Genomic DNA, 12419 nt, shown 5'->3' on the forward strand with positions numbered 1-12419 from the left:
AAATTCCACAAGAACTCGTGGTTATGAAGGCCTGAAGCAAGCCCCAGCCCTGGAATGATGCTGGCAATGCCTGCAGCAGGTCTGAGAACAATATATAAACCATTGTAACTCTGGAATGTTTCTTGTGGCATTTTAAGACCTTACAAACTTGGTCATCTCACAAGATGTTCTTCCACTTCAAAACGTGTCACCAGTGCCTTGCCCCCTCTATAAAGGGGGAAAAGAGTAGAGAGTGCTCTTCCTGCTGTTTGCTCCATCAGTGCTGGCAGCCAAGAGCTGAGGACAGCACCAGACACCTGCTGTTTCACGGGACATGATTGCAATCTTCTTGCAAGGATAGAAGCATGTTGGCTTCTTGCCTTGTTGTGCCCCACCCAGGAGCTGAAATCTTTCAAACCACCACTGTGACCACACCAACCTTCTCAAGCTGTACCTTCAGAACTCAAACCAGCAGTGCAGAAGGCTCAGATGTGGGTTTTTGGCATGCCTGCTCCTAGAAACACAGCCTAACAAGTCTTCCAGAATCTATTTGAAGCTCCCAATTCCTTACCCCTTAGCTGCTACCTAGGATGTCAGATTTTTAGTGGAATTAAAAAGTCCTCAGAACATGGGCTTACACAATAGAAACACTGACAGCCCCCTCCCACAAAAACTGCAGTTATTTTACCTGTTTGGCAGGGCCAGAGATCACTCAGACGTAAAAGGGCTCAGAACCCATCATTGCTAAGGCTTGCAGATTCACCATTTTTCTGAAAAATGCACTCAGAATATAGAGTGACTTTTCCAGTGGTACAACACAGGAACAGAGATGATTGTACTGTTTTATATTCAACATTTATTGCATGGTGGTTTGTAGCCTGGTAAGGAAGCCCATGACTCTGCACCCGGCTGACTTCCACACCAGAGCTAGACCTGCAGCTGGGTGCTGGACATCTGGAATGGCCCACGGGTGAGTGAGCAGTCAGCACACACAGCTGCTACAGAGGAAGGTATCTCTGAGCAGCCTCAGGCCCAGGGCATCAGAACACAGAAGAACACAGTGGGTCTCACTGCTGCCCAGTGAGAGAGGAAGAAGGATTGGGATGCACCTGGAGCAGCACTCATCTGCTGTTCCTTTCCCACCCCCACACCAGGCACTGGTCTTCAGCTGACTGATGTGTGGCTTTGTGGTGTTCTGAAAGGTCCAACTGTACTGCTGCACATGCTTCTGTGGAGTTCCTACAGGGATTAAAACCTTCATAACCCAGATTTTAGTATCTTTGCTCTGCAAGAAACACAAGGCCCAAAGCCAGCACTGGGAAGTGAAACTCTGCCATTACAAACATGGCCAAAGGCTGGAGCAAACCAGTTATTTCTGTGGTAACTGACGGAGTAAAAGATTTAAAAAAAACCCAAACCGTTATAAGGTTTTATTTTCTGTGTGCTTTAGTGCTACTGTGGCACTAAACCTGTTTAATTACCTTATTTTCTGGCAAATGTCCATGAGAATGTTACTACTTAGAACTGAGCAGTATTTAAATCTCTTACAAAGAGCACTACAATTATTATTCAGCTTGCAATTTGCTTTCGAGTGCCTTTGTCTATATCATGATCTCAGCAAAAATATCCAGGCTGTTTTCCACATCATCCTCAGGCTCCAGTTCCTCACTGGGAGGACCCCTTGGAGGGGGGTGCACCCCTTGCTGTTGAATGGTCTTTCTCTTTCTTCTGTGCAAGTACACAGGGCAATGCTTCTCTGGCTTCTCAAGAGAGTTGTTTGCACTGACAGAATTTTTCAAAGCCAACTCTAAGCATTTGAAGAACCTAGAAAGAAACAATTGTGTAGTTATTATTTTCACAGGTTTGCTCACAATCTGAAAAACTTCACTGTGAAACCATCCTGCTCCTCAGCTGGTGACAAATGTGAATACCCAAAGTGTGTGCAGCCTCCCAGTACTTTCATAAATCATCAGTTTGGGTCCCTACAAAGCACTCAGTGGATGAAAGTGTGCACTGCAGTCTGAATACTTCTGAAGTGCTTACCCTGTTAAAATAACAAATGCTGTGATCATTTAAAAAAGAAACTTAAATCCTGCTTAGCAGTGAAGGCAGCCTGCAACCATGTTTATAGCTTTTTGCTTGAATAGTTTATAGCCTTCAGAGCTCAAAAAATTAACTGGAACTGTATTTTACACTTTGGGGTGTTGTGTGGTTTTGTTCATTAAGTTGTTTTTTTTTTTTTTTAACGTACCCTCTCCTGTGCAGTTCTCACTTTTGGATTCAGATGTAATGAAAAGGAATGGTGTAATATAACAAACCTGTCAATTCTCCTTATGTTTTCTTCCATTTTCTGATTAGCTACATGTATCAGAAATTCAATATATTCTTCAGAGACCATCAGTTTACCCCTGTGGCTCAACGGAACTTCTAAGCAATGAGTGCTCCGGACAGCCTGAAAACACACAGAGAAGGATTTATCTAGTTTTTTATTTTATGAATGTTAGTTAAATAATTCATTACAGCAAAAATTTCACTTATCCAGACAACTGGTTAGTTTGCTGTCAACTAAACCAGAAAGGTATTTCTTTGCTACAGCATGCCCTGTGCCAGCTGTTGATCATGTTACAATTCAGATCTTGGCTTGTAAGAATTATTTAAGAGTAATGACATTATTTTGTTGCATTCTGTACAGGTAAAAAGGAAAGTCCTTACCACCATAATTTTTCCTCCTTTGCCAACTGTAATACCAGAGTTCCTGAAGCCAGAATTGACAGCTACAGAATGCTGCAAAACAAATAAATGCTTTAAATACACACTTTCACAACAAGTAATAATTAACTATGGATGGATCACAATGCCATTTATAATCTGGGCTTTGCAAAAACCTTATTCAAAACCATCTCCCCAAATTAACACAGTAATACTTATATTAAAATGCTTTTAAGATCAATCCCACGCAGTATAGAACAATTGTGGTTGTTTTTCAAAGACCCGTGGGTCCATTTTGATTGCCTGATCTGAACTGGTCAGTGCAGATGGGACACTGGTGTCCCCCTGGGGCCTGCAGTCGTTTGTCTTGAGCTGGTACCCAGGCAGTGCTGCAGCTACAAGTGCACCAGTACATAAGGGAAGCTCATCAACTCTCTCCTGCACTGAGGAAGGAACAAACACATCGTGCTTTGCTCTTTGCAGTCGTTCTGGAGAGCAGAAGGCAAAGGCACTGCTCAGGGAGCTGAAACCCCAGAGGCCAAGGGCCTGGATGGCAGAGGAATGACACCTGGAAAAACCCATCACTTCAGCAACAGCAGCCCAGGCTTTTACCCAGCAACCTGCTGCAGTTGAAGGTGGAACTGTAGGTGAGTAATGTTGTTTTCTAAAAAGAAAAACAAAATGTCTACTAATTTTAAAGCTGTGTTTTCTTCCTCAGCTTAATTTTACTACCCTGATTATAAAATGTACAGCACACCTGGGACTCTGCTCAAGTGCAAAAGCTTACTCAGGAGTCAATACTTTTACAGCAAAGACTGTAACAAAGACAGTGTAACCTTGTTGTTTGATGTAATTTTACCAGAAGCTGTGCATCTTGCAGCTCTTGACATAGCACATGAAGAACAAATGGTTCAAACTTGAGCACCACATCACCAGTGGCTTTCTCTAATGCTGTCATCTGGAAAATACATCAAAACATTGGTATTAATACTGCAAGAATATACTGCTACTACAAAAAAGAAGAAAAAAAAAAATAGCTAGTCAGTGTGTGAAACAGCAACTAAAAATGCATCAAATAAGCCTGAAGCAATCAGGTTTTTTCAGCTGCTTTTGATTTTTCATTGCTCATCATACACAGAAATTCCGTGAATTTCCATGATTCTGTTTGCAAAACTGATTAGATTTGATAGAAATTAATTTTAAAGCAGACAAACTTAAGTGCACTTTGCTGTTTATTTGTACATTCAAACAAATCAATACAATCAGCACAGCATGGGAAAAGGATTGTTTTACTGCAATCAGGTGAAACATGAGTAGGCTTTACATTTTATTAAACCGTTAAAACCAAAAACATTTACTTTATGAACTACATTCCTCAACTTTAGAAAACTTTCTGGGGTTCAGCAGATTAAATTAATGGTCCCATATGCTTGATCCTATTTTAATCCTAGTTTAAATAATAATACATAGCATACTGTATAAGAATTACATAGATAAAAACCTCAGAGGTTGAAATTAGAGGCATAAATCCACAAGATGAGGGGGAAAAAAAAAAGTAATTTCATAATTTTTAAATTCAAGAAATTACATTCAGAGCCCTCAGTTCTCTTCTAAGACTGAGATGCTACTGGCAATTTTTCCTGGATTTATGAGTGTGGAGAAAGCTGTATGACATTCTGCATGGCTGACTACCAGTTTCTCTACTTTCCTAAGCTATCTTCATGCCAAGAAACCTTAAGCGTTGATAATACTTTCTTCTGTCCATAAAGGCTGCTTCGAGGTAGTTATATTACTTATTTCATTGCATGATTATTTAATCACAAGCACTACTTGCTCCCCCTCTTTATTGTTTGCCTTCACTTGCTTAATTCACGGCACTAAGAACCTTGCTCTGTTAACTTGAGAAATTTCAGCTGTTTTCCCATGCTTTGTTGTTTTCTCCAGCCCTTCTCATCTTTCTAGTGAAAATATTCACAGCAAAATCTTCAGGAAATAATCAGACTCATATGCTTTTTTAAGACACGATGGCATAGAGAAAAACTGCTGATGTTTGAGCCCTGAAAAATCTTTACATGTAGCTATGCAGCACCTTCTCCAAACGTGCTCTTATTTTAAGTTGAATGTTGGTCTTTCTGAGTGTCTAAGTGTGGGATTTGTGTGCAGTAACCACAGTGTTCACGCTGGCGAGGTACAAAGCCGACCAACACTGCAGCTTTCCTGTGAGAATACAACTAATTAAAGTCAAAATATTAATTGCAACTGACCCATCCTGAAGTGGGCACTACAACTGCATCAATGTGTACCTCAGTGCTGACAAGCAAAGGAAAAACAAAGCAAAGATAAAAAGCTGCAGAAATTAAAGGTATGCTGTTGTAGTAACATTTCAGGAAAGGGGAACACTCCTTTAGAAAAGCATTATTTCCACTTATTTTGAATAAGGAAAGGGCTTTGGAGAAAATAAGCCACTGTATCTTAGATTTTCAGAAATTGTTTTTTGAAAGACAGTTTTCTGCTACAGAAGCAGTACAAACCAGTGACCTCTTGCTGAGCTGCTGTGGAGATTATGTATCTCCATGTACCCCAGACAGTATGAAATTAGTCGAGTTTCATATTAGCTGCATTTACAGCTATGCAGGGAGTCTGTGTTAAGCCTGAAAGCATTCTGTTCAAAACAGGTCTAAAGTAGAACACCTAGGGAAAAGTTTATTATCAGTTACTCTCAGTAACAGGAATAACCCCCTTGACAACTTCTTTGTTTTACATGACGCGTTTTCCATGGCATGAGGAACGCTGCACTAATCAACCACCCCAGGTGCTCTCACCACTTCGCTTCTGGAGCAGGGCTCGTGTGTCACCAGCAGCCAGATGCAGCCCTTCTTCTGGATCTCAAAGCTGTCTGCATCCTGGTAATGAAGAGAAAGGGTTAAGCCACCACTTAGGCAGGCGAGGGTCACTCTGGGGCTCGGATGCAAACGGTCCTTGGGAACCAACAACAACAACAATGCTTTTAAAAGCGCGCGTTTCCTCACGCTGTGAAAATGCGGTTATACAAGAGCTTAAAAACGCGTTTCCATGTGTTCGCCTCCGGACCGAGCTGTGAGGCGGGCCCGGCGCTAGAAGAAGGGGAAATAAAAGGAAAACCCTCCCAGGAGCCACCGGCCTCAGCCGGGTCCCCCCAGAGCTCCGCGGCGGGACCCCAGCATCACTCGTCCCTGTCCCCGGCTCACCGCGGCGCGGCCCTGCACCAGGACCAGGCGGCCCGAGCAGGAGCTGGTGGTGCAGAACCGGGACTGCCCGTTGAGGAGCCGCACGACGGGGGCGGCCCGCTCGTCCAGGCCGCCCTTCCTGCTGCCGTCTGCCCGCGCCAGGCGCTGGGCCTTCCGCGGGCCGAAGGCCGCCATGCCGGGCCACCCGACCCGCCAGCCCGACGGCGGCCCGCCAGGGACACACCTCCTCCCGCCGCACGCTTTCCGCCAGCGCTCCGGGTGTGGGTAGCGGGCGGCGGTGCCTGGCGGCCGCGGTCGAGCCGGGAAGGGGGGGGCGGTGGCTCGGGGCGCCCCCGGGGCGGGGCCGGGGCCGGGCCTGGGCGTGTGTGCGGGCGGTGAGGGGGCGGTGGCTTCGGGGAGTTCGGGCTGTGCCGCCGCCGGACCCCTCGGCTCCGAGCCGCCGTTCCCGCCCCAGCTGCCGGTGAGTATCCAGGCGCCGGCCGGGCCGGGCCGGGCCGGGCCGGGCCGGGCCCCCTCACCTGAGGGCGGGGCCCGATCTCCAGTTTCTCTTGGCGTCTTTTAATGTTCTGTGTTGTCTTCTGTTTTGCAGCTTATGGGTCGGTGGGGGTTTTTTGGTATTTAATTTTTAATGTTTACGTTTAACCTCGGTCAGGAGCAGTGGCCAGGGGGGGACCCGCAGCTCTGCGGGGTCTGACAGGGAACTCGGTGTTTCCCCAGGGCACCGCACAGCTCCGCAGCTGTGGCAGCACCGCGGCGTTCTCAGGAGCTGCTCTGGAAATACTTGTGTGGATAAATCATAAATCAGAGTAAATGGGGGTGGGAGGGACCCCAATTTCTTTGCGTGTGATTCTCTTAGTACCCCTAGAGGCCCGCACATGGTAGGGTTAATTTTCTGCCTTTTGCAAGATTTGGGAAAAAAGACCCCAAAACAAACACCCCCCCGGATTTAAATCAGGAGTGAGGCACTAATCGATTGCCTGATAAGTGATTGTTTGATTTTTTTATTTTGAATATGCAAAATAAGAAGGCAATGCAATATTGTGGTGGTTTTTCCCCCAGATTTTTTGATTGCTATGGCAGGCACAAGAAACGCAATGAGAGCTGTTAGAGTTTTCGAATTTGGTGGCCCTGAAGTGCTCAAACTCCAGTCAAACGTCTCGATTCCCGTTCCAAACGAAAATGAGGTATGTATGAGTTCTGTGAGCAGAAATAATGGTACTGAATGGCAATGGGTGCACCTGGAACAGAATGAAGAATGCAAAACAAAACTTTTCATCTTGAATATGTATGTTGGTCCTTATAATCGACCTGAAACATCATGTTTTACAAGTGTGGTCTTTTTACTCTTACATGGGCTGTGTATTCCATAGAAAGGATTTCCTGAACAATAGCTTCAGTTCAACACAGAATTTTTGGTGGCTCTGCTTAAGAATTTAGTTAAAATGCCGTAGTACTGTGCTGTGATTTCAAGTTCTAAATATTTTTAGTTATTGCTTAAGAAGCCTCTTTTTCTTCTAGGTGTTAATTAAGGTCCATGCCTGTGGGGTAAATCCTGTTGAGACATATATTCGTTCTGGCAACTATGCCAGAAAACCAGCTTTGCCCTATACTCCTGGCTCAGATGTGGCCGGTGTCATTGAAGGTGTGGGGGAACACGTGACTGCATTCAAGGTACTTGTACATGGGCTGCAAATTCATTATTGTTTCTCCTAGCCCTTTTGTGAGCTTATTCCTGGTTTTGTTGCTAATTGTGGAGGAGGCACTTCAGTTGGTCTGCCTAAGGGAATTAGATCAGGTGTACAAAAGTTGTGGTTCAGAGCTGTTTTTATAGCCTAAATATTTGAAGTTGATGCTTCCTGTTTGGGATAACAATTTCACTAGAGTGGAAACATTGATTGTGAAGTTTGGGAATCGGAAATAACTTTTATTTTACTGACTCCTAAAACCCCATAAATGACATATTTATTGTTAAAATTGTTCAGATACTTCATTACTTCAGTCTAATAGTTTTCTTAGATCTTCTTAGGGGAAAAGTCTTGGGATGGGAGAAGGCAATTGTCAGTTTGCTTAAAGATGAAATGTACTTAGTTTTTAAGTCTGATCTTTGTTTCAAGTCTGTTGGTCTTAGACCTTAGTGGGTATTAAGAGTATATATTTTCTCTACCTTTAAACAAAAATAATTGAGACATGTTTCTGCTGAGTTTGTAAAAGCTTTGAAGTTTTTCGGGTAGAATCTGTGGACGAAATTTGTTAGTGTTCAGTTTCATTAAGGCTAATATTAATGAGGCAGTATGTTTGTGTGTTGCATTGCAGGGGTTATAATTACGACACTTAATCTAAGTATATGAAATGATATGGTTTGTGTTGCATTGATTGTATCTGTGAGCATTTATAAAAATCTTCCCTGTGACAAGTATAACTGGTTATTTTCAATAGGAGAGCTGTTAGAAATAGACTAAATTTCTGTGAACTAGTCCTTAATGTGTATTAAGGAAAAAATAAGAGGGATGATTAATTTCTCTCTTTTTCTCTTTTCTAGAAGGGTGACAGGGTTTTCAGCACTGGCACAGTCTCTGGAGGATATGCAGAGTATGCCCTTGCTGCAGCTAACAGGGTCTTTCCTCTGTCGGATAAGCTGGACTTCAGGCAGGGGGCAGCCATTGGAATACCCTATTTCACTGCTTATCGTGCTCTGATCCAGAAGTAAGGGGCCAAATCTTGGTTTGGGTGTTTTGCTTTTGAATATTTAAAACATGTTCATTGTCTTGCGAAAGGGGGGGAAACCCAACAAGTGGGAACTGTTTAAAACTCTAAAGTTAAATTTGTTATACTGATGGAATTGTCAGGTAACTGATACCGAGAAGCTGTGGGCTGTATTTTCATGTGAAGTGTTTCATCTCAAGAGAACAGACCTGGAGAGGCTTCTTTGGTAAATACCACGTAATAAAATGTGCAACACTCTTTTGGTACTCATTGGGATTTTAGCTAGGGAAATAAAACTGGAATAGTGGAATTTCTTAATTAAACAGACAATGTTCTGTAGCACAGACCCACTTCTGTTTCTTTGCCAGAGGCACTCTGTCTACAGTCCTGTCTTGCTGTAGGACAGCTCAGGGAGTAAAAGCCAGGCTTTGTGTCAGCTGGGCGAGAGCTTAGGTCTGGAAATCTGGGTTAGTTGGATGGAACTGATGATCAGAACTAGTGTGGTTTATTTTGAGATCTCTTAACAAAAGATGATGTTCAGTGGAGTTCTGTACCAGGCCATTGCTGCTAGTTGCATGTTGAAATAATTGTGTATTACTTAAATTCATAAATGGTATGATTTATTGTGCCTCCTTGTTTTCCCAAAGAGTCTGATTATGCCTGTTCAGCCATAACATAAATTGGATTTGATACTGTGTGAAAGATGATATGTGATGTCAGTATGTGCAGTCTGATTCTTAATGACCTTGTCCTGCAGTCCTAATGACAATGTTTCCTGTTTTCCATCCAGAGGGCGTGCCAAGGCAGGGGAAAGTGTGCTAGTGCATGGTGCTAGTGGAGGAGTAAGTATTTTGAGAAGGCAAATTAAAGGAAACGCTGCTTTCTGTCCTTGTTTCACTTAATAGATAAACAAAATAAGGTTCTTTTTTTCAGACTCTTTAGGATACTTTTTTTTTTTTTTTTTTTTTTTTTAGAGCAAAGTCTGTTATTCCAAGTAATGGTGAAAGTTCACGAGTGATTGTGTGAAGGCCCCTAACACAGAGAGTGGCACCATAAACACATTGCTGCAGTCAGCAGTGTGTGGAAGCTTTAAAACTGGTCTTCCTGAGTTAAAACTAATATTAGAAAGCTGCAATTTGAAGACATATACAAGTTGTTCTGAGTTCTTAGAGTAGTGCATAGCAACTATGCATTTCTGGGATGTTTTTACCTGTCAGCAAACAGGCACAGAGCACAACCAGGGAGCATTGGTCTTCCATGAATGGCTGCAGATTGTCTGAAGGCATCCCCCACCTCTGAACACTCTCTTGAAGTGCAGAGCTAATATGAGGCACTGAGAATTTGGTTTCTAAAGATCCCATTTTAATCTGCAAAAAGTGCAAATGTCATATTTACAAAATTAGTGCTTGCAGATTTTCTTTGCAGTATATAGTGCTGGTATCAGTAGCAGGTGATTCTGGGAACAGAAGAAATTTCTTAACTTTCCCTCAAATTTGTGTGGCCCAACTTCAACAGATAGACAACATTCTATGTGAATTTATAAAAAATGTTGATAGCTGTTGAAAAAAACCACAAAACTTTACTATGTCTCTTTAAATATAGTTTGTTTTTTTAAAGACTATTTGGCTGTCTTTAAGATCCAAATTAACTTATTATGGCTAACATGTTACCAGACCAGCTTTTTAAATGTGTTTGTTCCAAGTTGCTGGTAGAATGTATAAAATAAATTCTAAGAAAGAAAGAGAAAAACCTCTCCTTTTTTTTTTTTTTTTTTTTTTTTTTCTCCTCTCAGGTGGGCATAGCAACATGTCAAATTGCCAGAGCTTGTGGTTTGAAGGTTTTGGGTACAGCAGGAACTGTGGAAGGCATGGATGTGGTTTTGAGAAATGGTGCTCACCAAGCATTTAATCACAGAGAAGCTAATTATGTTGATAAAATTAAGGTAAGCATGTATCAGGGTTAGGTGGTGCAGTATGTATTTTTCTTACTAATGAAATGTGAACAGTTGTTTGCAGAAGATTTTTAAAGCAGATTTTTGTAGGAGCAGTAGTGTACTGCCTTTTTCATTTCTGTGCAAGGAAAAACTATTCCGGGCTGGAAAAGCTGAGCTTTCTTCACAGGCAATGGCACTCAGAAACTCTTGGATCCAAGTGACTTCCATTATGGTAGCAGATCACAGTCTGGTAAAACTAAACTTCTTAGCTGTCAGCCTTAGTACAAAGGCTGTACTGAAAGTTTAAGCAGGGAACTGTAAAGTGTGTGTAATCTGCAGCATGTGAAATAAACAGTGGTACCCAAGCACTAACTGGAGTGATGTAAATAAGGTGCTATGTCCTGTTTAGGAATACACAGGGATGGAAGGATTGGATGTCATAATAGAAATGCTCTCTAACATCAATTTGACTACTGACTTGCAACTGTTGTCCTATGGAGGAAGGGTGATGGTAAGTATTTTTTGCTGGCATTACTTTGTGCATGTAGCAGTACAACTCAACAGTTACAACCTGAGCTGTCTTCTGTTTCTAACAGGTTGTGGGCTGCAGGGGTTCTATTGAGATTAATCCGAGAGACACTATGAGTAAAGAGTCTACCATAACTGGAGTTAGTCTGTTTCTTGCAACTGAGGTAAGAAACATTTTTATTTTAAAGAATATGTTTTTTTGCTTATTCCAGCACCTCTTTATTTCCATCTAAAATTGTTTGTAGGGTTGAAAGCTTATTTCACTGCAAGTAACTTGTTTATTCATTCCTTTACGTTTTGATTTAATCTCAGAACATCATAAAATATTTTGGGGTTGTGAAGTTTGGTTTAACACTTCATAAGTAGTCCATACTTTTCTAAAATGCAAAGACCTTGTGGTAACTGCTGTCTTTATTACGTGCAGGAGGAGATGCAGGATTGTGCAAGAGCAGTCCTTGATGGCATAGAAGCTGGCTGGCTGAAACCCCTGGTAGGCTCTGAGTATCCACTGGAGAAAGTGGTTCAGGCTCACGAGGACATCATGCACAACAGTGGGGCTCGGGGGAAGATGGTGCTCCTTCCATAAAGACATTCCCCACTGATTTTGTGCCTATTTCAGCTGCACCTTTGCTTCCATGATTCATTTAATCTCCATTATAAAACATACTTTTGATCAGGTTTGACCTGACTAGCAGGTGCTAGCTTGGGTTAATTAATAGTTTCCTTTTGGTGTTAAGAAGAGTTGCATATACTGTAAAGTAGCTTTTTTGGCTGATTTGGAAAGAATAAATTTTCTTGGCTGATGTGGCCTTGTGATGCAGAAGAAACCAACAGCTCAGGCAGGGTTTGTTATTGTTCACTGTGCAGCTGAAAAGATGGGTTGGAAGCAGAGGCAGTTCCATTTTGCTATGCCAGACTCAGTGTCTGAGGTGAAAGTGTCCCAGGTTTTCTTTATACTTTGTATGTTTTTAAATAATAGATTCTTTTAATTTGGCCTTGGCTCAAAGACTATTGCATTAATGAGAGGCTGGTAATGTACAGTGACTTCTTTCTTGCCTCTGTGCTGTTGCTAAAGCTTAGAGATGAGATTCAGCAGAGTTCTCCTGTCTGTGTGCACCACTCCTAAGAGCAGTGTTTGCCATGGGGTTTCTCACCAGAAGGTGTCAGAGCAGCTCTGATTTTATTGCATTGCAGGCTTCTCTCTACAAAGGTAACCTGGCAGGGTGAGGCAGTGTCACAGGCTGCTTTGTGAAGGCATGCAACCCAACATTTAGTTCTCTCCATTTCTGATGTAGTGTGCAAACGGAAGGGGTTGTTCTAAGTTTGGGAGAAGTAGCGTG

The 12419-nt window shown here is 42.5% G+C and overlaps 2 protein-coding genes across 3 annotated transcripts; one reads left to right on the forward strand and one right to left on the reverse strand.

The window, feature by feature from the left end:
- Window positions 1–1399: 1399 nt before the first annotated feature.
- On the reverse strand, window positions 1400–6132 carry TYW3 (tRNA-yW synthesizing protein 3 homolog). Of its 2 annotated transcripts, XM_071749829.1 has the most exons (6): window positions 5916–6132; window positions 5511–5591; window positions 3548–3646; window positions 2692–2763; window positions 2298–2431; window positions 1400–1803 (listed from the first exon to the last, which is right to left on the reverse strand). In XM_071749829.1, exons 1-6 carry the CDS (start codon window positions 6087–6089, stop codon window positions 1581–1583), a joined length of 783 nt encoding a protein of 260 aa, XP_071605930.1. In that variant the 5' UTR covers window positions 6090–6132; the 3' UTR covers window positions 1400–1580. The 2 variants fall into 2 exon arrangements, with proteins under 2 accessions (XP_071605930.1, XP_071605931.1); XM_071749830.1 differs by lacking the exon at window positions 2692–2763.
- Window positions 6133–6206: 74 nt separating this feature from the next.
- Window positions 6207–12073, forward strand: CRYZ (crystallin zeta). The gene is made up of 9 exons (XM_071749827.1): window positions 6207–6375; window positions 6975–7099; window positions 7434–7586; window positions 8455–8618; window positions 9409–9460; window positions 10411–10560; window positions 10961–11062; window positions 11148–11243; window positions 11504–12073. Exons 2-9 carry the CDS (start codon window positions 6989–6991, stop codon window positions 11663–11665), a joined length of 990 nt encoding a protein of 329 aa, XP_071605928.1. The 5' UTR covers window positions 6207–6375; window positions 6975–6988; the 3' UTR covers window positions 11666–12073.
- The last annotated feature ends 346 nt before the right edge of the window (window positions 12074–12419 follow it).

The sequence above is a fragment of the Heliangelus exortis genome, chromosome 8, assembly GCF_036169615.1.
Source record: "Heliangelus exortis chromosome 8, bHelExo1.hap1, whole genome shotgun sequence".
Taxonomy (NCBI): domain Eukaryota; kingdom Metazoa; phylum Chordata; class Aves; order Apodiformes; family Trochilidae; genus Heliangelus; species Heliangelus exortis.